Genomic DNA, 27,989 nt, shown 5'->3' on the forward strand with positions numbered 1-27,989 from the left:
GTTCGTTTTCATAGATAGAGATAGAAATAGATAGATAGATAGATAGAAAAAGAGAGAGAGAGAGAGAAAGAGAGAGAGAGAGAATAAGCGATGATGGCAAGGAGGCAAACGAAAGAGAGAGAAAGAGAAAGAACAAGCGACGATGGCAAGGAGGCAAACGAGATAGAAAGATAGAAAAAGAAAGAGTGAGAAAGAGAGAGAGGGGGAAAGAGAGAGAGAAACAGGGTGTCACAGGGCAGACGGATGTCGAGCAACCACGGGTAGGCGTGCTGTCCTGGCGTTGCTCGTTGCTCCGCCCGTTGCACCGCCCCATTTTGTGTTCCTTGCGATCTTCGGCCTCCCTTTTGGCAGCACCACCACCACCAACAGCAGCGACAAACAGCGGCGGTGGCACAGCCAGCCTGGGGAAAAGCTCGTCCGAGAGTTCTCGGCAGCGGCGACCGCACATACACGTACTTACTCGTCGTCCTTCTAACCGGCGATCACCGACAATCTTTCGTATCACAGATATCAACCGCGTTCGGCTTTTAGATTCTTGAAGGGGAGAAAGAATATCGAAATTATTTTTTCGAATAATCGGTGAAAAGAAGATTGAATATTCGTATGGAACTATTTGTGGAAGCTTGACAATCGTCGATTATTATTATTGTTGTTATTATTATTATTATTATTATATTATTATTATTATTATCATTATTATCATTATTATCATTATTATCATTATCATTATTGTTATTATTAGTATTTTTCTTTTTTTTGTCACTAAAAGGAAGAGTTTATAACGAAATCTTTAGTGAAATTGTGAAAAAGAGAAAACTCGAGAGAAAGGAAGATAGATAAATAAAGAAAGAGAGAGAGAGAGAGAGAAAGAGAGAGAGAGGGAGAGAGAGAAAGAGAGAAAGAGAGAGAGAGATAGATAGATACAAGAGACCTTTGCATTGTTTAATAGAAAGTGAAAAATCGGCGATGAAAGATCGAAAAGGTTTCAAAAGTATCGTGCGGGATCGAACGTTCAAACGCTCATGCTAATCCCATTTCGAAGATGTCGTGAAATACGTGCAATTATTTTATTAACTCTTCGAAATAAGCCTACCTTCCATTTCCAAAACGTTCGTGTCTCTATTCAACAAGAAGATACTTTCTTTTTATCTTTCTGGGATCATCAACTACAACTCTTCGACGGAATTGAGAATTCCGTTCTAAGGCGATTTTTGGATTGATGAAAGTGTCCGACGTTAGGGGAGAGAGGAATGGTGTTGTGATCACGGCGTTGTGCGCTCGAAATTCGTCGGATCTTCGCCGGTTCTTCTTTGATCTTGTAAGTACCTACGATTGGTATCTTATTTTCATTTTTGTTGGTTTCTTCGCTTGTTTTTTTTTTATTTTTTTTTTGTTTTTTTTTTCAATAAAGTACAAGTTTTATTGAGACGCATCTTAATAAAAGCATCGAAGGAAGATATTAGATATTTATCTTTTCATTAAAAGATGACTGAACTAAATTAATTTACGAAAATGCATATATTTGTTTACGAGGTATATAATTGTAAAAGAAAAGAATCATTTACTCGTATGTAAATTGAGCAAACTTTTATAACTGCTTGTTTCTATTTACATTCTACTTACCTACGTTCTACTTACGTTATGGGTTCTACTGATTAGCGAAATTAGCGAAATTGGTATCTATATAAAATTATCATACATATTTTTATGATTATTATACAGATGATTAGAAGATATCTAATTAAGATGCACGGTGGATAAAATGATAAAAAAGATTTTAAATAAATTTGGAAAAAATCGTCTTATCGTTTTTTTATGACGCCATTAGAATGTATTTATTAAGCTAGTTTTTCAAATTGAAACAGTAATTAAATTTGTACAATATTAAGAATAATTTCTTCATATTATACTTTTGTAATTTTTCTCATTGTACGGACACGTCAAAAGAGAAAGATAACTTCTCTGAAGAATCGACGGCCATAAGCCAATAGCTAAATAAGAAGGTTAGCCATTACGAATCTTCAGACACAAAGCTACCGTAAGAAGAATTAAATGAGAATTATGAGATCATCAGCTTAGCAAAATTAGCCAGATTCCTTAATTGGATATAACAGGGATAACGGAGCCTTTCCTTTTATCCGTAAATCGAGAAAAGGGATTAAATCACCCGACGCGTTTGGCAAAGTCGAATGGTCCAAAGAGTTCTTAATCCTTTGCCAATAAAATGAATAGACTTTTAAAAGAATCGACAAGGAACTATTCGTTAATACATCTTTCTCTCTCTAATTAAAAGCATAGTTATAACCATTAAGAGTAATATTAACGGATGCGTCAACTTTATTATAAATAATAAAAATACTATATATATTAAACATAATTACGTTCTGTTGGTTAATATAAATAATTGACAGAACTTTATATATACTCACGTTTCTGTTTCTCTTTCTTAACGAAATCTTATAACAATATAATATAAAGATAAGAAAGACATAAAAAAATAAACAAAAATAAAAAGGGAACGTTTAAAAAAGAAAGGAACTTCCATCCTCATCGCTCTCTTTCTGTCTCTTTCTCTTTCTGTCTCTCTCTCTCTCTCTCTCTCTTTTTCTCTCTCTCTTTCTCTTTAGGAGAAATGCTCAACATATGTATGTAGGTATACTTGGAACGGTGCTTGGAGGATCGTTAATGGAACGGCGGTTCTGTAGTGGCACTGGAAATTAGCGAACAATTAGTTCGGCTTGGCGATGTTTTATAAACACGATGCCCATCGACGAACCATTATTTTGAAGGATTCATCGAGCATACGCCTAGCAAGTTTTGAACTACCTTCACACCGATACATTTTCTATATATTATATGTACACATACGTACGTATATAGAACAACAATTACGTGTATATGTATATATGCGTACATACATATACACAGGTATATATACATACATATACATAGATATATATATATATATATATACATATATATATATATACATATATATATATATACATATATACATATATTGTTATATGTATGCATATTCGAAGAATGGCTGTCGTCGAGTACGTCGGAAAGTATTCGGTATATTCGTCGTAGTCGTTGTAGTTGTCATTGTCAAGCAGTATACGCTCAGTATAAGCTCAGGATAGTAGGTCTTTCGAGTGTTGCCTGCTCGAAAAAAAAGAAAAAAAGGGCAAGGAGAGGGAACGGTTCGAAGAAGGGGTTCTCTTGTAGTGTTTCGATGCGTTTCAAAGAAGGAAGAGGAGGAGGAGGGAAGGGGTTGGTAGGAGGCCTTAGTTGCAAGATGGCTTGGGTGTTGCAGCCTCTTGAAAGCTCGTGCAAACACTTGGGGCAGGGTGTTCGCCTGGTACAACGATTAATATCCCAATAAGGTCCTGTTCACCAACGATGCTCCCTCGAACGAACCGAATAATTCCGTTTTTTATTCTTTGTTTCACTGCGATGGATAGATATAATACTCGAAGAAAAATATTGTTACATTTTCTTAAAACTATATTCATTCTGAGATAATTTAAAGAGGGGGGAGAGGAAATCAAGTAATTAACATTATGTAGACATTTAGGTATATAATTAACTAGATAAATAGAATAAGTAATTCATAATAATAGATGTGTTGTCTAGAATGTTTGTACCGCATCTCCGCTCGCATATATAAGTACATGTATATGTATTAAATTATGCAAATATGTATATATGGAAATTATGTCGGTATCTACATATATGTTTAACTAAAAACCTTTAGTTTAATGTATTATAATGAAACGAAACATTTAATCAAATCTTTATCAATGTTTCCTTTCTTTTTTTTTTCAAATTCTGTCATTTTAATAGTTCTAATCTCATTAACGTCTCAAAAACACTTTCCTGACAATTTTTGACAAACAATATTTATTATACCTATATAGTATAGGTATTATTATATATGGTAGGTATCTATGGATAAGCGAAAATATGGAAAAGAATCTTTCATAGCTCGTTCCAGTTTTGAAATCAAGTTCGACGAATCGACCGATTTATAATCAAGAAAGAAAGAGAGAGAGAAAGAGAGAGGGAAGGAGAGTATAAATATTCGAGAACGACAGGAAAAAGATATCGCAGCGGACGTTAGCGACGGGTAACGAGGAGGCGTCAAATTTGTCAGGGAACGTTACGAGGGCACCTGACGAATCTACGCGCCGGCTGACGAGCGCGTGTTAATTTTCTGAAGGAGTCACGCGATTACCATGCGTTATCGCTCAGGTTGTATCTTTTATTTGTAAGGCGTCAACGTTAAGAGAAGAAGCAAAAGAGGGAACAGTTAAGAAAGAACTGGGACATTAATTGCCGACGGCTCTCGACTCTTCGTTCAGAGATATGGCCATGCGTTTCCAAAAACGAGATATCGATTTATTGGCTTACGCAGCCGGTTGTACTGAAAAGCTGTTTCTTACTTTTAAAAGTCAAATTTAAACCTAAATTTTATTGGTATGTCATATCGAACGAATTGCTTTTTTCATATAAATAACGTCTATAGCTTTCCTTTATAGTAAATTCGTTATTAATGATCACAAGATTGTCAAACGTCGATGATATGGATCATCTCAATTTTATTCCAATTTTACGATGTTTATATGTCAAAGAAAAACAAAAAGGCAAGAAAAAGAGGAAATGAAAAAAAGAAACACGGCATTTTATGCTACGCATTGGATTCGTCTCTTGGTAAAAACTGGAATAAAAAAGTGTTATTGAAGTATAAAATAATAACGTTCTCTTTCTCTTTCTTTCTCTTCCTTTTTCAAGAATTATAATTTGTCGTATATTTTATAATATTAGGGGGACCGGAAAGTAATGTCGCTTTCTTAAATTAAATTCAAACGAATAAATTTTTAACAAGTTTTTATTTTTAATCACAATCAAATATCGACATGCGCAGAAACGACATTACTTTCCGGTCCCCCTAATATAATATTTATACTTATAGGTTGAGATACTTAACATATACATTTCGAATAACTTTGAAATTATACGTTTTATATCAAATGTGAAAAATTGTTTTATATGTTGCTAAATATTAAAAAATTTTTTCTTCTTTCGAATTTTTTTCATATGAATTTTTCTCATAAAAGTTATTCCAAATTTATATTCTAGATCTTTCACATTGTATGTATATATGTACATATATATATATACGTCGCGATATCTTTTTGAAAAGAAAAGATTTTTCGAAGCGAATAGTACCACCCTCATTTTCTTCGTCCTCATCGTTTTCCTTTCTCTTTCTCTCTCTCTCTCTCTCTCTCTCTCTCTTTCTTTCTCTTTCTCTCTTCCTCTATCTGTTTGAATGTCGGAGACCCAGGTATTATTACGCTACTTGATTTCGCATCGAGCCAGCTGTCTCCGATTATTCGCTATTGAAGTTTCGGGGATTTTCGTTCAAAGGGAAGCCCGCGATCCTCCGCTAATATTTGAGGAGACCGTGCACTATCCTCGAATCGAACGTTGCATCATGATCGTCGATATATTCGTTCATGACCCCGAGCCCATTTCTTCTTTCTCTCTTTCTGTCTGTCTCTCTCCCTCTCTCTCTCTTTCTCTCTCTCTCTCTCTTTCATTCTCTCTCTTTCTCTCCCTTACTTTTTTATCGTGATCGTTTCGACCGTAAAATAACACGAAAGAAGGATGTTTGAACAAGTATAATTTTCAGAATAGTTTAGTGATCGATATACATTATATTATACTTATATATAAACCTATATATATATATTTATATACATATATATTACAATATATATAATATATATATATATAAATATATATATATATATATATATATATATATATTATATTATTATGTACGTCGTGTATATTCATAGGGATGGCCCACTTTTTTTTCAAAGCTTCAGAAAATTGTCAATTTAATTGATATTCAAAGATAAAAATTATATTTGTAAAAGTGGATACATGAAAAAATTATATTTATATATATGTATATTAAAATTAAGATGAAATTAAAAAATAATTTTAGATTAAGAAATTAATCCATATAACCAGATGAGATGTCTCATGATTTAAAGTGTTATGGTCCAAATAAACAAAAATTTTAGACATAATTTTGAACAATATTTTAAACATAACAGGAAGAAAAATTATTTCTTTTGGTTGCATAAAATTTCTCTACTGAGATCAAAAGACAAAAACATTAAATATTCTTTGTGAAATCTTTTACCACATCTCACACATAGAATCTATTCGTCTTGTTTCAACGTACAACTGTACTGCTTTTTACGCCCATCGCATTCAGTGTTATTTTTTTCCTCAAAACTTTCTTTAGACTCTTTTAGGCTACAAAATCTGAACAATTTTCATTTGAAAATATATTTTCTGTAGCTAAGACGTTTACGTTTGGATTTGCATGAATTTTTAATAGTTTTGTTACTTTTGTCTTGAAATGTCTCCTATGTTTCCTATGAACTACATCCGACGACGTACTTGGAGATTGGATTAATTTTATTTAGCATTGTCTAGGTTGCGTCTGGGTTGCAGGAGTCTTTTTATTAATTGCTTATGAACAATTAGTTGAGATAGGTTCTGGTTCTTTATTTTCTTTTTTGTATCTTCCTTAGTTACATGAAGCATATGTTGTTCTGGTTGTTCTTCATTTAACAAAACATATAATAGACTTTTGTCGTTAAGAATGATTAATACAAAAAATTAAAATCCACCATCTCCGTAAGCAGCTAAGTTTACGTCGTAAGAACGTAAAAACGTATAATTTTACGATGGATTAATTATTCCCGAAAAAATTGAGAGTGATAGTGAGAGACTAATTCGTTTTTTTAATAATATTATAACAATATCTCATTGTACAATTATAAACATAATTAATGCACCGCATTCAGAAAACGTTATTCTTTTTTGGTAAATTATTAATAAATTATTTAAAGAATAAATTGACCATTTTTGAGAGTATTTAATTAAAAAGAAATAAAGAGTATAATTTTTTAATAAATGACAGTTCTACTATTAAATATGTTTGAAAATCGGAATATTTCTACAAAATATATGAGCGAGTTGTCCCATCCGTAAGGCTATCTCACCCAGAATTATATATATATATATATATATATATATATATATATATATATATATATATATAGTCTAATATTTATAAGATTATAAATATGAGAAAAATTATACAATAAATCTACGTGATAAGATATCTACGTGATAAATTTGGAAAGACTTTCAAAATATAATATCAAAATGATAAAATAGCCATAGCAATTTAAAATGTATATAAACATATACGTAGGTACACAAAGTAGATATCGTTTAGTTTTGCGTACAGTTTTATCCTTGTGACTTTTAGTCTACCCTTTCTGCATGTTCTTTCTTCCCTGAGCTTCTCCCCTAAACCGTCGTCGGCTAGAATCAGCGATGGTTAGTCAGATAGCACTTGCGGCGTTACAACGTTTGCACCGGCCCGACCGAGCAATGGCGGGGGTGGTTGCCGGTTCAAACGAGAAAGCGCGTGTATGCGAGCGTGTAGAAGCTCGTCGAAGCGAGGATGGGGTCGAAGGTGGTTGATATCTTGTTGGAGGGCGAGAAATACGAGTCGGTTGTGAAGCTCCTCTCTTCGTTTGCGTGTACGATCGAGTTGAAAAAGAAAGACAGAGAGAGAGAGAGAGAGAGAGAGTGAGGAAGAGGGAGAAAGAAAAAGAAGATGTGAGTGGGTTGCTTCGTCTGTTCGCACCCCCTTTTTCGCTGTGCTCTTTAAAAAATTAGCTTTCCTACTCGATGACGATTAGCATCGAATAATTCTTTTAAGCTGCCACATCAACGATGCCTTTTGAGTATATAGATACCTATTCATCGTTTTCAAATAAGATACGTCTATCGGTTTACGAGATATACGTGTTATTCAATTGTATAATGATTTATCTTTTTTTTTCTTTTTAGCATCCATATGTATTTTATTTTCAATACATTATCTATCTATACTCGATCGATATATTCACGTAAGATTTCAACAATATTGTATTTAATAATTATGTATTATCATATTGTATAATGATTTTTCGTTTTTTAGATATTTGATAGATATATTATTTTTATATTTAAATATTTCTTTTTAAAGGTCAAGTATCTCAGACTTTAAAACGATCGATAAATTCATGTAAGGTCCTTCAAAATTGTATGAATTATTACCTGAATAACATCGTACCTTGTAATAGGCATATTTTGAGGGGAGTAGAAAATATCGTTGAAGTGAACTTAATCCGATTTTGCGCCGTACGTTTGCGTATTATTACAAAATGGTTCGCATGCTCCTGTGGCAGAGGGTCAACGGGGTTTTATCGGGCCCTCGGCGATGCGCCACGTAACACACCCATCGCATATAAAATTAATTATTCTCGATTTGACCGGTCAATAAAGACTCGATTCCATGAGAATCATTCTATGAACAAGTCAATTCGATCGCTTCACAAACATCACATTATTATCGATTATTTTTGACGTTCTCGATTTCTCGAATCGACGTCTTTGTAGTTCGTTTACTATTATTATTATTAGACATTCTTATTATTATTATTGTGATTATTATTATTATTTGAAGGAATTTTTCTATTTTGTTATAATTTACATAAAGATATTACTTTGATAAAGTAAAAAAGTCAAATTAATTTTTGGAATTTTTGATTCTTATTTGTTTCTACGAATAAAATGATTAAATAATTTGAAGTGTGTCTATGGAATAGTTGATCAATGTACGAGTTTATCATTGACGAATATCTCTTCACAGATTATGAATTATTAGCATACTACTCCATAGATACGGTATGAATCATTGAATTATATTATTCGCAGACACGTAGTGAATCATCGATATAATATTCTCTAGAATTATTCATTTATCTTATTCGAATTAATTATTATTACTTATCTTATTTGAATTAATTTTGAAATGGTAAGAAATACGGAAAGAAGATAAATTTCATGAAGAAGAGAACTTAATAACTAATTGAATTGTATCGTACGAATAATAAAACTACAAATAAAAACTTTAATCATTAATTGAATGAAATATATCGAATTGTCTTGAGTTAAATAGGGTACACCTAATTCATGAATCCACTTTTATTGGAAAAATATGCGAGTTTCGAGCAGGTGAACGCGCATCGTTCCTGGTCAAATGTTCCTACTGGGTACTCCGATAATTTATTTCTCCGTTTATGATTCTCGATCTTTTCCTGTCGAGTACTCGCGTTTATACAAACTATTTCCGTTAAAGAAATGAAAAATATATACACAAACACACATGCGTGCGCGCACTTATACATGCACACATATATACGCACACAGGCACACACGCGTACATAAACGCACATGTACATATTTCTACGTATAGGTGCCAACAAGAAATCGGATTCGGGGCGTTGTAGGAGTGTTCAGTCACGCTATGGAAATTATGACGTATTACACGATGGCCATTTCGACGTTGCATGTGGCTCAAGCATGCCGTGACTAATAAGCGCGGAGGAAAGCCAGCTTAACATACATTAAAGCCGTTTTATCTACAATGATGTTTGGTATAATCCTTAAAGTTCAACATAAAATTTTCAATGATCTTTTATTGGAAACTAATTATTCTAATAAAAATGATTACTTTTCTGGCACATACATTAGGTATCATCTTTAATAAGAAGAGAATTTATTGATAAAAATAAATATATAATTATCTTCCTTAATAAAGATAATTCCTATATATAATACTATTTAGTATTATTTCGAATAGAATGAAACTAAAGAAAAGGAAAAAAAAAATAGAAAAAAAGAAAAAAGAAGAAACAATTAACGTGTAAAATTCAAGACGTAGGTACGATAATTACAGCGTGAAATTCCTTTCACGGTCGGAAAGTCCTCGGGGCCGATTCGAAGATCGTGTTATCTCGTTCGCCACGAGACTGCTAATTACTCGATGCTTATTCGTGTTATCTCGATTATTTTAATTAACCTACCACTTCGCTATGTGCCTACATATGAAAAACTCTTTTCTATATACATACTTAGATATATACATAGATAAGTAGATATATAAACGAGAAAAGAAAAAAAAGGGAACGTGTCGTCGATTTGCCATTTTAATCTCTTAGATAGACTATGATCGAAAGTTGTAGACAGGACGTTTCTTTTCTTCATGAAGTATCTTGCATGTCTGTCGTCCTCTCCGTGTTGCGTCTTAACGAAGAAGAACGGAATTTATTTTTGTTTTAATCTCGTTGTGGCGTATTATATTGAACGTCATGAAGCCGAGACTAGATACACAATCATTAATTATACGAGTTCTATCGATCTACCTACATACGTGAGTTACGTTATAGGTGTACAAATACGCAAGTACGTACGTAAGTACCTACATATATGCGTATATGCTAGAGTATATATAAACGTATGATGGAGGTGTTCGTTCGTTGACATGCGAATTTCGCTTTATAAATGCTTACATACATAGATACTTAGATATGTACAGGGTGGTTACTGAAAGACTGAATAATATAAAACAAAAATAACTTTTACAAACATATGTTTTTCAGTGGCCATCCTGTATTATACCATTATCATGGTATTTGTAAGAAACTAATTACACAAATCTCATATACTTATATCTTATCGCTGTTTATCTCGATACCAATGTGCTCTCGATTTGTTGTCTCTTCTTTTTTCTTCGAATTATCAACTCCCGTAGATCCCGTTCGATGAAAGAACGATCGATCTCCTGTCTGACTTTTCTCTCTCCCTTTTATTTCGTTATCGATCAACGAAGATCTCTCCTGGGTCCTGTCGTGCGAGTCGCGAGATAGGGAAAAGTATGCTTCTAACCGAAGCTCGCCAGGAGTTATAAATGTAACAGAGAGAGAAACGTAAGCAGAGGTGCACGGTAGACCGGAAGTTCATGCTTATTCACTGTGAGCAGCACCGAAAGGGCGACTGGGTATAATTTACGTATAAATTAAGCGGAATGAATCAACGGCGAGAGCGATTAATCGCAATGACCTCTCGCCGCGATAATAACGACGCTCGCTCTTGTTTACGAGGGCTAAACGAATATATTAGCTTTTTCATTAGCACGCCACGTGGACGTTTGAACACTGTCTCTCTTTCTCTCTCTCTCTCTCTCTCTCTCTCTCTCTCTCTCGTTCTCTCTCTCTCTCTTGATGAGATACTGGCAATTAGCTAGCTGGCTCTTCCAGGTACCAAAATGATGAGAACCCTTCAATTTTAACAACTTTCAGAATACACCCTTCAATCCCATAAAAAACAAAACCCCAAATAATTTCCTTGACCGATCGAACGAACGAACGAATGAATGTTTAAACGTTTTGGAAGTAAAGAGTTAGGTGGTAGAAAGTTCGCACGGCTGGATAAGCGAATAGAAACGATGGCGGACGCATCGCGGCAGGAAGTGATTCTATTCATGAAAATGCGATTCCCATAGTTCGCCCTGCTTGAACGAATACGAACGCACGAAAGGGGAAGAAAAGCGTACATGTACTGAGGGTGGGGGAGGGGCTGGATTACACGAAGTAAACAGCCCGTGAAATTACCTTTTAAATATTAGATTATGATTAAATGTGTATCTACCTCGAAGGCATTAAACGTTCGGTTCCACCCTCTCCCTCTTTCTCTCTCTTTTTCTCAGGTCTATCTTACCCGTGCGTTTCATAAAGCCAATGGGGGTGGTTTATATGGCGGACGAGAGGCTCGAACCACCCTTCGAAGCTGTACGACGATATCAATCAGCTCTCGCCATCAGATAAGATTGGTTGCTCAAGAACCGAGTGCTTATTCAAAACTCGGATAATGCTCCTTGCATTCTCCCACTTTATTTGCTTTCCCGCGTATCTCCTTTAACAACGAAGAGCGGAAAATGACAAGTATTAACTAGTGCTCGATATCCTCGTGGAAGGAAATCAAGAGATTAAACGAGATTGTTAATAATATAGTCTTTAAAATCGAGAGTGATTGATACGTCTTGACATTTTTTATTTCTTTCTTTTTTCTTTCTTCTCTTTTTATTTATTTTTTTTCTACTTGTATAATCAAATAGATGGAATCATTTTATTAAAAAAAATAAAACAATAAAAAAAAAAAATAAAGAAGAGAAAAAAAGAAAAGAAAAATAAAAGATAAGAAGAGATTATAAATAAAGTCCGTTCCTGTTTTGTTAGCGTCTAATTAGTATCGTTAACTCGCACCGGCATCATAAACGCCCGTTGTGGCACCTTCGGGCAATAAATTTGCCAGCTACTCCCCCGTTGGATTTTAAAAGGCCGTTCTTAAAGGTGAACGTGATCGTGAATGCGCGCGCGCGAACTCGCATTCACGAGACAGGCAGGTGGTTATATCCGGCCGGTGCTCGCGCCGTGTGCATATATATGCATATATATGCATAAAAAAGAATACTGCCCAGTGGCAATACACCATAGAACTACACCCCCGCCACACTCTTTACCTTTGTTCTTAAAAACTCGCAAGGCAGAGAAACTTTCCAGCGTGAAGCGCAAGCATATGCATTGCTCACTTAGGAAGATTGATATAAGGCGATATAGTTACAAACTCCGGTGGCCGTCCTCATCGTATATACATATATCTGTGTGCATGTATACCTACGTGTATGCGTGCTCGTAACGCAACATGCGTGAACGTCCGCAATTAGGCGACAAGACGGAACGACTTGAGGGGTAATTCCTGTGCGAGCATGGAATCAGCCAGAAGGGAAATTTCGGTTTTTATGAGGTTCCTAAGAGCAAAGGCGCGAAGCGGAAAACGAGTGCTGGGAAAAATATTTATGATCTCATTCATCCCTCTGACGCATTCTTAATACATATAGATATAGATAAATATAGATATATAAAATAAAAAAAAGTATAAACAAACGAAAAAATTTTCAAGATTTTGTTAGAGTTAATGCAATCTTAATATTATAGTGAATTATGGTGAAAAATTTTTAATTATGATCGAATGATCGAATTTATCGTACTTGTTAAAAACATTAGATACCCATCGATATCACGATATCTTTTTCGTTGTTAACTGGAAATAAAAGTAAAACGGTTATTGAGTGTTTTCAACTATAATTCGACGATTTTGGCAACCGTATTGCCCAACAAGTAGTTTTCACGTGAGCCAGTCCTCATCCTTCCTCTTCCTTCCTCTTTCTATTGCTGTGCGAGAAAGCGACTCCTTCGTTCCGTTTAAGGGCCGCGAGAAGGTCGAATTCTCCGGGGAGAGTTTGTCAAGTAAAAGCCACCCTTACACCGTTGAATCGAGGGGTTCTACCACAATACAAGCAATAACACGTACCATCGCCAGGCCTTCTACGAAGTCCAACCCTCCCTTACTTCTCCATCGACGTCGTTGACGTCGTCGTCGTCGTCGGCATCGTCGTCGTCGACTTCTCACGCCACACGCACTCTCTTACCTTAATCGAGGAAGGATGATTTGGTCTTAAATAAACTTTTCACCTCCACCAGCATCACATCAGCGACCACTACCCTCTCTTCTTCTTCGATCCCTCGTCACATTTATCACATAAATTGTCGAGTGGTCATTTTGATTACACGATCGATCTCCCTCTTTCCTCTCTCTTTCTCTCGCCCTCTCTCTCTCTCTCTCTCTCTATCTTTCTCTTTTGATAGTCACCGATTTCTCTTCGGACTCCCATTCTAGAGTTCAGCGGATTCAATTTGAACCACAAAGGAAACGTCGTACCTACTACGAAAGTCGTACTTTTACTTATAGGAAGACGCTCAAATTCGCAAACTCATCGAATTTTGTTGATCGAGTATTTCTTTTCTTTTCTGCTTTTTTTCTATTCTACCTCGTTCTTTGACCTTTCAAAAACGTGACCATTCCTATATCACACACACACACACACACATACACACACACACACACACACACACACACACACACATGCTTACACGTTTTATTCGTAGACGGTTAAGAGAAGAGAGAAAGAGCAAGAACGAACAAAAGGCTGATCGCTAAAGGCAAACTTCACGGTGGGAGGAGTAGACGGTATTATTCATCAGCGAGCGGAAACGCTTGGAAGGTACACCAACTTCCGGCCACGTGTCTATCCACGAAGATGGACCAATCGGCTGCTTCGTTCCAAGAGAAGATTCGCCGAACGCTTTGGCACGCTCCCTACCGATGAAATTATTCAAATGGAATTCAACGTGAACGCTTTGCCAGCTGTCTCTTTTGCTCTCTTGCTCTCGACTATGTAGACGATTTCAAAATTTCGAAGGACTTTAGTGAAGTATGGGAAAGAAGGAATGATTAACTCACCCGATAAATAAATTCTTTTTTCTTTTACTTTTCTCTCGTATCTCATTTACGAGATGTTTTTTCCAATATTTCTAAAAGCTTGAGATATAAGTTCATTACAAAATTATAAAATAATTTTAAACTTATATTATAATCTATCCTTGAGATATTTCGAACGAGTTATAAACGAAGAGCGACTATCGATAATGTAAAAAAGAAAAAAGAAAAAAAAGAAAAAAAGAATCGCAAAAGAATACAAATTATTCGGAAAGAAATAATTTTCTATGGAATAATGAAGGAGAATGAAAGTACCTATAAGTTAGAAAAGAAGGCAAGAAAGAATGAAGTTGGATTTTACGCCTCTATAAATCTCTTCGAGAAATCATCATTCGCTTACGACTGAGGTCTTCATCCTAGCACGCTAAAGGTGAGTGTTGCTAAAGACGAAAAGGGGGTTGGAACCACGGGGGCAAGTTGCGACATTTAATGCGTAATATCCTATTTAATCTTCGATGAAAAGCGCTGTATGACGGTCTGCATTGGAATAAAGACGGTTCCAGATAGAAAGAGAGAGAAAGAGAGAGAAAGAGAGAGAGATAGTAAGAAAGGAAGAGAGAATACGGAGAACGAGAAAGTTTCACGGGGGTAACCAGGAGATGGTTAAGGGCATTCAAACGTCCCAACCACTCGCGAGAGTTCTCTGTCTCTCTTTATACTTCTCTCTTTCTCTTTCTCTCTCTCTCTCTCTCTCTCTCTCTCTCTCTCTCTCTCTCTCTCTCTCTCTCTCTCTCTGTCTGTCTCTCTATACCAAGATCTGCAGAAAGCCTCGAGGGATTGGGGGTGGCAGATGGCAGTCGTCGGACCAGTTCTTTCCAACGCGTTGCTCCAACGGAATGCTACTGGAGCGGATACCCACTTATTTTAGAAAAGGGACAGAAAGATTAAGTGACGGGCAAGACGTACCGACCAACTTTTGAGTGTCGCCCTCGCGGTGATCAATGTCTCCTTTAGTTTAAGAATTTAGTATGCTTTTATTTTCCTTGAAACTTCTTTTCTTAACATTGTTTATATCAGAGATCGAATTATTTTTCGAAATGAAAATATATTTCTCTTTCAATTTTTATTTTCTTAGCAAAGGTCGAAGGTGATAATCTATGTTACTTCTTTTAAAGTTACTTCAATCATCGAAAGATGTTCGTGTTCAAAACGCTTTACCCTCGCAAGGGACTGCTTGTTCTCTTGCTTTTTCTTTCTTTTTCTCTCTCTCTCGTTTTCTATCTTTCTTGGAATGGCATGGTTCGTTCGTCGAGGAATATGTTGTTGGCGGATTTGACGTGCTTATCAATAGATCGCAGATGTAATAGACTGCACGTACCCTAAATCGAGCACATAACTGATATCTGATAAGAAACCAATAGCTGTGACGTGATTTGCATGTGACTATCTCGTATATCCTTTTCGACTAATACATCTGAGAAGTCGTCGTTTCTTTGTAATCGTTTCAAGACACGAGATGATTTTTATCACTTGACCTCAAACAACGTATAGAAGATATCAATATAAAATGGATTTATAAAACACAATACAAAAATTGTGACGTGTTCGTAAAACACGGTATACAGATATCTAATTTAATTTGATCACTTTATAAATAAATATCTTCATTGTTTTTTATGACACGAAAGTATATCTCGAGGACAAAGTTGCATCGTTCGAAAGAGGGATATACAATGATATGCGTAGTATTCTACTTGTCTATGTACGTACGTATTAATATATTAAAATCACTTTTTCATGTCACAATAATGCAATAACTTACTTGGTAACATAAAATAATGAGTGCGTGTGTAAATATATAATTATCACATAATCTCTATACTTGAGATATTCTGAACGAGATTATAAGCAAAAGACAACCATCGATAATGTAAGAAAGGAAAAAGATGAAAGAAAAAAAGATCGCAAAAGAATACAAATTATTCGGAAAGAAATAATTTTCCGTGGAACAACGAAGGAGAACGAAACTACCTATACGTTAGAAAAGAAGAAAGAATCAAGTTGGATTTTATCCCTATAAATGCATACACACACATATACACAACTGATGCTATCTAGTTAATTTACATTTAGCCAAATCTCTGGAGTCCTAAATATAGCACGCACATATATATATTTATTTTTACTCGTATTTTGCCAGAATATATGTGTTGTGTATCCTACTATCAATAGAATTTGTTTAACTTGGCGTACATGTCCTTTATAAATTTTAACTATGATAGAAATGTCAGATTTATCAAACGTATGTAAAAAGTTTCAGCACGTATTCATAAACGTATCATTCATACATATTCATAATATATATATTTATACTGCAATATGCAAAATGTATGATTTATATATATCAAAGTTATTTAATTTATCATGAACCATTTAATTTATCATGAACGAAAAATTTAGCAAGAATAAAAAATTTCGAAACGCCTAATGATTAAAAATTAATTCAAAATAAAGTATAATAAATCCGAGGTGTTGATTTGTTTATTCACTTTATATATATACATATTTATTTATCAGGGATCGTGTAAATATTTTTTGGAACGAAAAGAAGGTCGTGAATGAAAAATATTTGGGGAGCCCTGATTTATAAGAATCGTATAATACGGATACTGGAATCCATTGTATTCGATTTTGCGATAAGCGATTCTGATGAATAAAACGTATCATTTAGAGTAACGAATTTATGTCTGAAAAATGAAACTCAAAGAAAATTCGGTTTTTGTCAGCTGGCCTCCTTCTTTTTCCTTCAGCTTTTTTTTTCTTCGATCTGATCGTTTACCATGATCCGATATCCTCGAATCCGATCGTCTGGGCACGCGCCACTCGAGTCGGTTCCTCCATTCATCTCGCGATGATTTCTGAGGACATGGATAAGTATGCCGTACGTAAACGTACAAGGAGAGGCAAATGGCACGCGAGACTTCCGCTTGCTCGCGCCACCCTTCTCAAGGCGAGGCCAAGCTCATTGTCCGTGCAGCAAGCCGGTATCGAGTTTTCAAGCTATTCTTCTTTCTTTCGTTGCTCGAATCGAGATCAAGGAGTGAATGGAACCTAGGCGGAAGCGTGTTGACGCGCACGCCCGCCACACCGGCCAAATTCAAGGCGAGGGTGTTCTTTACGTCTTCTTTTTTCTACACACCGAGAAAGGGAGAAACCTACCCCGTTTGTTATGCTCATTGTCTATCACGATGGGTGGGGACGATCAAGAAAATAGATTCGTGCCAACAGCCTGCTTGCCGATTAAAACCGGACGTTACGAATCTAAACCTAACTATTCTTGTTTTTTTTTTATTCGTTTCATATATCAAGAAAGAAACGATCGCTTGAGAAAGAAGATTGAAAAAAGAGTAACTCGTTAAATCGTTAGATGTACAATAAGTATTAATTTTTATATTAAAAGAAAAGTTTTGAAAACAAAATTGATATGTATATCATCGTTTTTATGATGCGGTTCATCCATTAAGAAGGTCTTTCGAACATGGAAATCAAGAAAGGAACTCCTTAGATCGTTAAAGATAGAATAAACGTTTAATTTTTAAATGAAAAATGTTTAAAATGTTTATTCTCATTTTATCTATTCGATTCATATATCAAGAGAGAGAAAATGGTTAGAGTAAGAAAATCAAGGATAGGAAACTCGTTAGATCGTTGGATGTAAAACAAATGTTTATACAAAAAAAATTAGTTTGTTTAAATCGATCAACATAAATGTCAATATTACAAAAATTTAGTTGCACTCTTCTTAGTTTCTGATTTAATTTCGTACCTACCTACATAGAAACGATTCCCATAAGTTTTTTTTCGTCTCTTCAAAAGCTCAAAACGTACCAGAATGGGAATTGAATGGTTCATGACAATAGCAGCTACGATTGTTTTTCTGACTTTTATCCCACTCATTATTTTACCATTTATATATATACATATATATATACACACATATATATATATAATATATATATATATATATATATATATATATATATATATATATATATATATAAAATACGATCTCGTCATCGTTGGCGATCGTTATTATGTTTGGCGAAGGGCAAACGATCTCGAGTTACCCGCGGCCCTTTGTGTCTAAACGCGAACTATGTATGCTGAAAATGCGAAATGAACGCTCGCAGACGGCACGCAGAGACGCCCGCTGTTTCTGGACGCACGTATGGTAAAAGGCACACGCGTCCTGTCTACCTTTCGACAAGGTTTGGGATATGTCGCTGAAGAATAAAAAAATTGTCGACCGTCGGCAACCCCCGTTGTTCTTAGGAAGTGAATACGACTTCTATTCTCGAATGAGAACGATCTCAAATTTTTCAAGAAAATATCTTTTCGTTAGTAGTTATAGATTTATACATTTATCTCCTTACAAGTATATCTATATCATTTCAGTTTTATTTTATTTTGTCGTAACAAATTCTTAATTGTTATTTTTTTTTCTTTTTGTTGTGTTTAAATATAATTTATACTTAATATAATACGATTATACTAATAAAAATTTTTACATTAAGTACGAAATATAACAAAAAATTGGGTTAGATATAGAAAGTCAACCTGAGGTATCAGAATAAACTCGAATTTGTTTCGTCGAATGATGCTAAATAGAACTTAGCTCGTAGAACATGCTTTTTTATTGGGTACGACATGCTAGTAAAACTCAAGGGTGGCTCGTGTTAAAGAGGAGAAAGGAAAGAAGCGGTGATAACGAGAGAGCTCAAGGTGGCACGGTACCGGGGTTAAAACTGGCAAGAGAGGAATGGAGAAACCCCCTGCGGACTGCGCAGCTGTGAACCTCCCGCTAACTCTGTTCAGTAATATGTGAATTCGAGATATATCGAGCTCAGCAGGACTCGTTGCCATTTTGCAAACCCATGCTCGTTATTAGTTGAACTGCTGTTACGACGATTTCTCAGAGTTTTCAATTCTCCTTTCTCTTGGACCTCAAGTTAAATATTTCGTGTTAACACGACGTTATTTAAAAGCAATCATTTTATCAAAATAATATTGATGTTGTCAATAAAATTCAAAGTTTTTCTCATTATTTTAATATTAGATGAAAATAATGAAAATTCATATTTTCAATAATTATACGAATATATATAGTTAGGACGAATTAATTTATTATACTTTATTCACTTTATTCCGTAATTTACATTATTTTTTTTTTTAATGAAATTTTATCGATGATAACCTTTACAGGTTAAAAACTAATAATATAAAAATGTTAATGAGTTAATTTTATCGATTGCCATAGACGCAATGAGATTCCAAACGAAGTTTAAAAGAATTTTTCTTCGATCATTAATTTCGACTAAATAATAATCTAGAATCGGCTTAAAGCATCATCGTCCAAGTATTCGTTGATCGAAGAAAACAGGATGAGGGTGATGCGACATGGTCGAGTTATGGGACTTAGGAAAAGCAAGTGGGGCTGTGTATTGTGTCTCCCGTCATCCTCAGTCGAGGCTTTTCTTACCCCAAATGCTAATTATATGTCAAGCATTCACACGACGTATCACGAAAGGCCGATTGTCGGAGATGGAACAATGGTGAGGGCAAGGCTAATAGGGCCGATCAAGAAACGAGGACAATGTCGACCATCCTAAACGTCTTTTTTGGATTGACTATGATCGACGTTTACTTATATTTTGAGAAATCGACTGTGAAAGATAAGAAAAGGAAAATGAAAAATAGTCAAATTAATTAAGAAAAAGAAAGAACAAAAAAAATACTTTACCTAGTTATTTTACGAATGTCAACGTTTAGATTTCTAAAGATGTTGATTGGAAAAAAACTTTTGAAATTTCATGCGTAATTTGAAATAATACAAATATCTACTTATATTACAAATTTCAAATTTTAAAGTCTCGGAAAGACCGATCGTAGACGGCACGAAAAAGTTAAACAACCTACGAAGGTACTATTCTCTGGTGTGCCTTATTTTCCTTATCGCCACTTAAGGCAGAAGAGCGATAGGCGTCCGAACGCATGCCGAGGTACACACGTAAGAGGAAACCGTGATTGATGCATTCTACACACGCAAATCCTTTAACCAACTATCCCTCCTCCTCGAAATTTCAGCTACCCTCTCTTTTCGAAATTTCAAAAAGGTAATAGGTACTTCTGTTTGTTATATCTATGTCGAATTATTCGTCATCAGTAATTTTAAAATGTAGTTGTATTTTCCACATAGCGAACGTAAACTTTCTGACATCCAATTAAATTGGTCTAAAAACAAATCGAAGTTTTTCTTTAAACACTCAAAACATAAAAATTCGTTTCCTTAGTATCGTTAGAATTGTACAATCGATTATTATCCAAACGAATTTGTTCTAACTCATTACTAGTAAAGATATCGATAAGGTTTTGTTTATGGTCTAGACTTTCTATTTTCTCTCTTTCTCTTTCTCTTTCTCTCTCTCTCTCTCTCTCTTTCTCTTTCTCTTTCTCTTTCTATCTATATATCTTTCTCTCAGTCTCTCTCTTTCTGTGCTTTCAATTATCCTCGATTCCGATCGAAAATAAATGGACTAAGAGAATGAAGTGTCTATCGTTGGGCGAGGATAAGGAATGGGGAAAGGTAATTAGCGAGTTGGCAACGCGACGAGTAAATTTACAAAGCCATTTCAAGTTCTTTCGAGCTCCTTCGATTTTCTGTAAGTTCCAAGATATCCGTTCGAATTTTCCTTAATAATCTATTGAAACTGATTTGATTCTTAGCGCGGTGATTTGTAACCAAATCTCGGTAAACTTTGTACATTTAATGCCAATCATAAAATATACGCTAAAATAGACGTTTCGTTCTCGATTTCGTTTAATTTTTTTTTATATTGAGATACCTACCTAATATCGTTTTCTATTATCGTATCTTCGGTATATCTCAGATAAATGTTCAGTTCGTTTTAATAACGATTAAGCTGAATTACGAGAATTACATTTCCCATGGATAAATTTTTAAAGATAATTCAGCATAGGAATAGTAATAGATTCAAATTCTTATAAACATTTAAATTTTTCATAAAATATTACAAATCATTATAATTATTTTCAAACGTATTATTAAAAATATAATAATAGTCCAACTATAAATACACAGATAGTCCAATTAAAAAAGTAAAATAAATACAAAAGAAATACTTAAAAATAGGTTGGGAAACGGATAAAGTCGGTCGCGTGGGTCGCACGATCGAATCGGCTCGAATTAAGAAAACAAAATGGTCCCTGTTCAAGCGTCGGCCATGCTTTCGCTGAGATTGAAATAAATTGGTAGAATTGCTGGGTGGCTGCGTACCGCGAGAACGGGGAGCGATACTGATTACGTTGGCCGTTCGTTAAGCACTGTAACAATGCCAGCCCCCACCATATCTCTTGTACTACCACTCCCCCCCTCATTCTCCTTCCAGTCCATTCCTCCACGCGCGTTCGCGCGACCGATACCTACGCTAGCCAATCGTCTATCGTTTTACCCCACTACTACCAACCTTGTGCGGCTTTACCCTATGCTTTTTACTCTTCTCTCTCTCTCTCTCTTTCTCTCTCTCTCTCTTTATTTCTCTCTCTCTCTCTCTCTCTCTCTCTCTCTCTCTTACGAAAAGAAGAGGACAACGACCACAGACGGAAACCGAATAACTATACCTATAGAGGATAGCTTACGGCCAGACGAATATGCTAAAAGTTTATACTGAAATTTTATTGAAACCAGTGAAAAAGATAATATACACATGTCTGTTGATTTTAATAACAACGAGTAGATTTTCAAAGAAGGAACATATAGTGTTCCAATGAATAAATATTCAAACGTAAAGACAGAAAACTATTACAATGTATGTACGGAAGCGTGTGCATTTACGAAAGAAAAAAAGTGAAAAAAAAGAGATCGATTAAAAGACATAAAAAGGAGACATTAAAAATAGATAAAATAGAACTATAATAAAAATAATATAGAAAAGATGTACGTTTATAAATCTAGTTCGTCTACGAAGTAGGAATATTTTTACTAACTGTTGAAAAATATCGAATCAAGAAAATATTCTCGAGAAATTTTTCTTGATGATGAAGGAAGACGAAGAAAAAAGACATGTGTTGAATTTTTATCCGTTGTAAAAAAGGGGTTGGAGTGTGGAATAATTGTGGCCTTTGTCGATATTAAATTTTGGACAGTGGTGGTTTGCTGTTCCATGGCGGCCAACGCTATGTTCTCTCTCTCTCTTTTTCTCTCTCTTTTTATCTCACTCTCTTTCTCTCTCTATCTCTCTCTTTAGCTATAGGTCATAGGGGCGTTTCGGGGGTGCGAGGTAGTCGTTTTCCCTCCTCAAATCTCTCTCCTCTCTCACAACGGCCTCGCTTTTCCACTTATCGACCCCCACGGTTATTAGGGCTGCCTTTGCCTCTAGGGACAATCGAAGGTAGGTACCCGACAAATGGGCGGAGCTTGACGGAGGGTCATACCCGTCGCATTCCACCCTGACACCAGTTTCCTACTTTCTCGAAAGTCGCACCAAAGCGAAGATGGCGAGATTTCAAACGTTTCAAAATTAATTAGGGCTTTGCTACTTTATCGTATTAGATATCGTCATCTAACATTTCATCGAAAATCAACAGCGATGTTGAAGAATATTAATCGATTTGTCTCTGTTCTAACAATTTGATCTTACAATCGTAAAATCATTTGATCGATTAAATCATTCATATATATCCTATATGTACTTATTTTCTCTCATTTTCATTGTTTAATTTTATGTCGTAGTACGACAAAAGCTCGATGAAATAGGAACGAGGGAATTAATAGTCGGATGAATAACTTTCCAGTATACATCTACCATGCTCTGATTACTCGACAACCCTTGCTCTCGTATATCATAAATTTCGTATTGAAGATTCAACAGTCGTCACAGTGATGCGGAGTAGCGACTATTTCATGGAAACCAACGGCAAGAACCCGAACCAATTCTAGCCGTCATTCCAAGTCCAAAAGTAACTCGTCATCCGAGGGAGCAAACATTTCTACTTTTCGATGTGCAAACCTTGCTCCCGGAAAGCTTGCTCTTCAACTGTGCTGACCATTTCGCATCTCATTCAGCCTTGCTATTCATCCCCCACCTTTTATCCCCTCTAACGATTCACATACTTAATGGCTCGTTTAGCTGTGCATTTATACAGCTTCATATACTGTATTCTACGAATAAATAGTTTAACTGTAATTTTTTGCAAATAAAAAAAGAAAGAAAAGAGTAAGAAGGAGTATAATAAGAATGAATCGTGACAATCACGAGCATCTCGAGAAAATATAAATGGCGAAAAGGAATTCGTAGAAAGAAGATGAAAAGGAGTAGCTAGAGGTAATGTCTATCACGAAACACGTAAAGGCAACGTAGAGTGCGAAACAACGTACGCGAGGATTCCTTTGTGACGCGAAGCTGCTCGACGTTTGCCAGCCCCCATCGTTCAATGCGGAGCGTTCTTTTTTTATGTCAACACGAGGGCCAATTGAGTGGATATAATAGCGGTACCACATGTTTCACTCGGATTCGCCGACATGTGGGCTATGCTGGTAATGCGTCTGTACGTGTGCGAGAACTCGCGCGCGCATGTGCTTTCACGAACGGGTCCGTGTTGGCTGCATAGGGTAAATCGCACGAATAATAAACGACGATCCTCGAAGTCATCTAATTGATCGTCGTGATTTCGCTATTCCTGTCTCTCTCTCCCTCTCTCTCTCTCTCTCTCTCTCTCTCTCTCTCTCTCTCTCTCTCTCTCTCTCTCTCCTATTTACTCGACCGTCAATGCCTGGCACACTTCAGTACGTCCTCGCTCGAGAAACACTAGTTGAATTAGCTTCACGAAACGTGCCTTCGATTGTAATTTCGATTATTGTTATGATCGTCACTTTGAAATTTTTCGAAGGAGAATTTAACGGGTCGTTCTTTACGTTTCAGACATATCATGCAACCATTCTCGACGAGCAACACGATGGCGACGGAGACACCGACCAGTCTGCCACCGGAGAAGGTGAGCTCGCCACCACCCTCTCGGAACTTGACCTTCTCCATAGCGAAGATTATGGAACCGGACAAACGTCTAACCGAGCAAGCGAACGTAGCTCAAACGGTCCAAACAGCGGTCGTACCACCGCCATCGACAACGACGGCGACTCCTACGACGACTCCACCTGGTATACTTCATCAGGCATCGCATATTCCGGCGCTTACCCAGCGTTATTCAGCCCATCTAGAGTCGGCCTTCAAGAAATACGTGCCAACGTTGAGGCATCAAAATCTTTATCCCCTCCTCTACTATCATCCGAGTCCATTGTTAAGGGCCTTTCCAAGTTCACCAGCGACAACTCAAAGCGTTCCACAAACCTCCCCACCACCCAGTTCTGTTCAAGACACTTCTATTTCCTCGAGGCTAAGTCTAATGACGATCTCACCGGAAAGTCAACGTGGAAAGAAAAGTCCGGCGCCGCGGAATGAGCTAAACGGTACGAACAAGCAAAAGACCTTTACATGTTCCGAGTGTGGCAAAGTCTTCAATGCACATTACAATCTTACCCGGCACATGCCCGTACACACAGGAGCTCGGCCATTCGTATGCAAGATATGCGGTAAAGGATTTCGTCAAGCGAGTACTCTTTGCAGGCACAAGATCATACACACTGCTGAAAAACCGCACAAGTGTCAGACATGCGGTAAAGCATTTAACAGGAGTTCTACGTTGAATACTCACACTCGTATACATGCTAATTACAAGCCCTTTATATGCGAGTTCTGCGGCAAAGGATTCCATCAGAAAGGAAATTACAAGAACCACAAGTTGACGCATAGTGACGAGAAGGCGTACAAATGTACTGTATGCAACAAGGCATTCCATCAGATCTACAATCTCACTTTTCACATGCATACGCATAATGATAAGAAACCTTTCTCATGTAAGATATGTGGCAAGGGCTTTTGCAGGAATTTCGATTTGAAAAAACACATGAGGAAACTTCACGACACTGGTTTACCCGTACTCGCTGGACTTGGTACTTCGAGTCAAAGTCATAATCAACAACCAGGATACGCGTCGATGCATCAGCCACCCGATGGACGTCCCTTCGTCAGTCCATTCCTTCTACCACCTCCAAATTCGACCAATTATCTCACTAAGATGTTGTGACATAGTGAGAACATTCCTTACCCGAGGAAAACTCAATGCCCATTGATGTTGGCTCCTCCTTGTTACGCCGGAGACATCTCTCAATTGGCCCAACCTTCAAAGTGAAAACGGATCAAACGACAGCCAATGTGTGACCATGACTAAAATGACAAATCTTAAAGCTCTCTTCGACGATATTTGATCCTTCAAAAAGAAAATAAAGAAAAGAAAAAAGAAACAAAAACAAATACGTTTTCCCGTTTTCTCGAATTCATCGAAGATTTACGAAATGAAATGTCATTGAAATCCCGATTACCGAAGGATGTCTATTGCTCTCGACATTTTTGTCAAAGGCGAATTATGTCCGCAACGTATCATACACACTCCGTTGAATCTACTTGAGTTCAGCAGTCCAATGGGAATATCTACACCTGTTTCGGCTAATACATCTTTCCCGCGAGAAAAAAAATCCAAAACGTTTATCGTTACTGACAGATTTCGATCGAGCGTTAGCCCTCGAAAATTGTCCTTTCGTTCTTGCTCGGTGAATAACGTTTCATGTATTGTTCACCTAACATTGTACATGATGATATCATCATTCGAATGTCTTCAAGATTAAAGAAATATTGCTAATCGAGAAAAAGAGATCAGTGTTGAGTACGTAAAAGATTAATCAAAGATATATGGACTTTTTTTACATACAACAGATAAAGATCGAGCACTACGAGCGTTCAAACTGATATATCGAGCAAATCAATGGATGATTCGATCAGTACGCTTCTTATCGATGACTACACGTACGTGTAAATACTTGTAAATATTTGTATGTGCAAATTAAATACATGGTATGGTATGCAATAGATGTACATGTGTATGTGAGTGATTGAGTGAGAGAGAAAGAAAGAGGAAGAGAGAGAGAGAAAAAGAGAGAGAGAGAGAGAGAGAGAGAGAAACATGAAAACGATTATAAGTATATAATTTGTAATTAATACGTAGACATCGTCGGTGAGACGATTTTAAAGAATCGTTCGAAACGATTAATTAATTCATATGGATCTCAAGAGAAGATTAAATAAAGTAAACAAAGTTTCAATGAACATATGGAACAACTTAAACCATTGATCGCATATAGATATTTATCATTTAGAGAACTGTATAAATCGGTGTGATAGTAGTTTTAAGTCGATCGTAGATAGCAAATGAAATGTTGGTCCTTTATTATATCGATCGTTGTAATCATTACGTAGAATTACGTCGCGATCGTTACGGCCACTGTGATTACACGATTACAACGGCTTTGCAATAGAATCAAGACGAGAGAGTATTATTATGATTACGACGAGATCATGTACCTAGTTCTCCTATTTATGCATTTTTATTTACGTCTTCCGATATTACTTACATATTCATACATACATACACATAACAGCAAAGAAACGTTCTATTCAAAATCAAATACGCATACTTCGTCTAATTCGTTTTTCCTTCCTTATCTTTGTTTTCTATTAATTTGATCATCAATATTACGTCGAACTTAGCAAAGAAGATCGCGAAAATGAATGTATGTACGCGTTTATACCTTACGAATTAGATGAATATTGCAGATGTTGTCAACGAGATTTATTAAATATGATGATGATGATGAAGGAGAAGAAAAAGAAAGGAACAAAAAAGAAATCTAAAACCAAAAAAGAAATAATGTATGTAGATAATCGATAAAGTGTAGATGAAAATGCATATGTATGTGTTCCCTGTTGTAAATATGAATCTATCCAATGCAATAAATTTTAATGATATCGACACATGTCCCGAAAATTCACTTCCCGATAATCCCAGAGAACAAAATTTCAACGTTTCTCAGTTTGGAAATCGTTCACGTAAAGTCAATAGATTCGATTATCAAACTCAAAGCAAATATCTACTAATTATCTCGTATGTACCTATGTATAATCAGGAATATGGAGTGGTTAAAATTTATATGCTAATGGAAACAAAGAAATCAGTCGATTATCCAATTTGCTGGAGCACCAATATAAAGTAATAATGGAATATTAATCGATATATCGATATATCGAACGGGTTATTTCGCGTCGGTCATACATAATATATCGATCAAGGCAAGAACGAAGAGGAAAACATAAAATCAGCTGAGAGGGGTAACGAGTAATCTCTCGGAAGCATCATCGGGCTCGAGCTCGATTCTTTATCTTGTGATAGGCGAGAACGAAAGAACCCTTAAGCACATCGTCTATTGCTCTACTCGAATCGATCTTTTCTTCGTAGGGTTGGAAACCGATGTATATAGGTAGGTATATAAATAGCCATCTGCATAGTATACATATATCTCTATCTATCTATTTATATATATATATATATAAATACACATGTATATATAGTATGTATTATATATGTATAAATGTATACATAGCGAAGACGAACAGTGGACAAAGCGAACGAGACAT

The 27,989-nt window shown here is 35.9% G+C and overlaps 1 protein-coding gene across 2 annotated transcripts; it reads left to right on the forward strand.

Annotated features, from left to right (window-relative positions):
* The first annotated feature begins 387 nt into the window (after positions 1-387).
* Positions 388-27,327, forward strand: LOC124426803 (fez family zinc finger protein erm-like). 2 transcript variants are annotated; one of them, XM_046968936.1, is made up of 3 exons: positions 388-648; positions 770-1,318; positions 24,327-27,327. In XM_046968936.1, the coding sequence occupies exon 3, from the start codon at positions 24,334-24,336 to the stop codon at positions 25,546-25,548; it is 1,215 nt and encodes a 404-aa protein (XP_046824892.1). In that variant the 5' UTR covers positions 388-648; positions 770-1,318; positions 24,327-24,333; the 3' UTR covers positions 25,549-27,327. The 2 variants fall into 2 exon arrangements, with proteins under 2 accessions (XP_046824892.1, XP_046824893.1); XM_046968937.1 differs by lacking the exons at positions 388-648; positions 770-1,318 and adding an exon at positions 21,461-24,248.
* The last annotated feature ends 662 nt before the right edge of the window (positions 27,328-27,989 follow it).

Source organism: Vespa crabro, chromosome 9 (assembly GCF_910589235.1).
Source record: "Vespa crabro chromosome 9, iyVesCrab1.2, whole genome shotgun sequence".
Lineage (NCBI taxonomy): Eukaryota > Metazoa > Arthropoda > Insecta > Hymenoptera > Vespidae > Vespa > Vespa crabro.

Bases quoted from the DNA above. Each gene is read 5' to 3' on its own strand.
- LOC124426803 (XM_046968936.1), top strand. From the start codon at position 24,334: ATGCAACCATTCTCGACGAGCAACACGATGGCGACGGAGACACCGACC.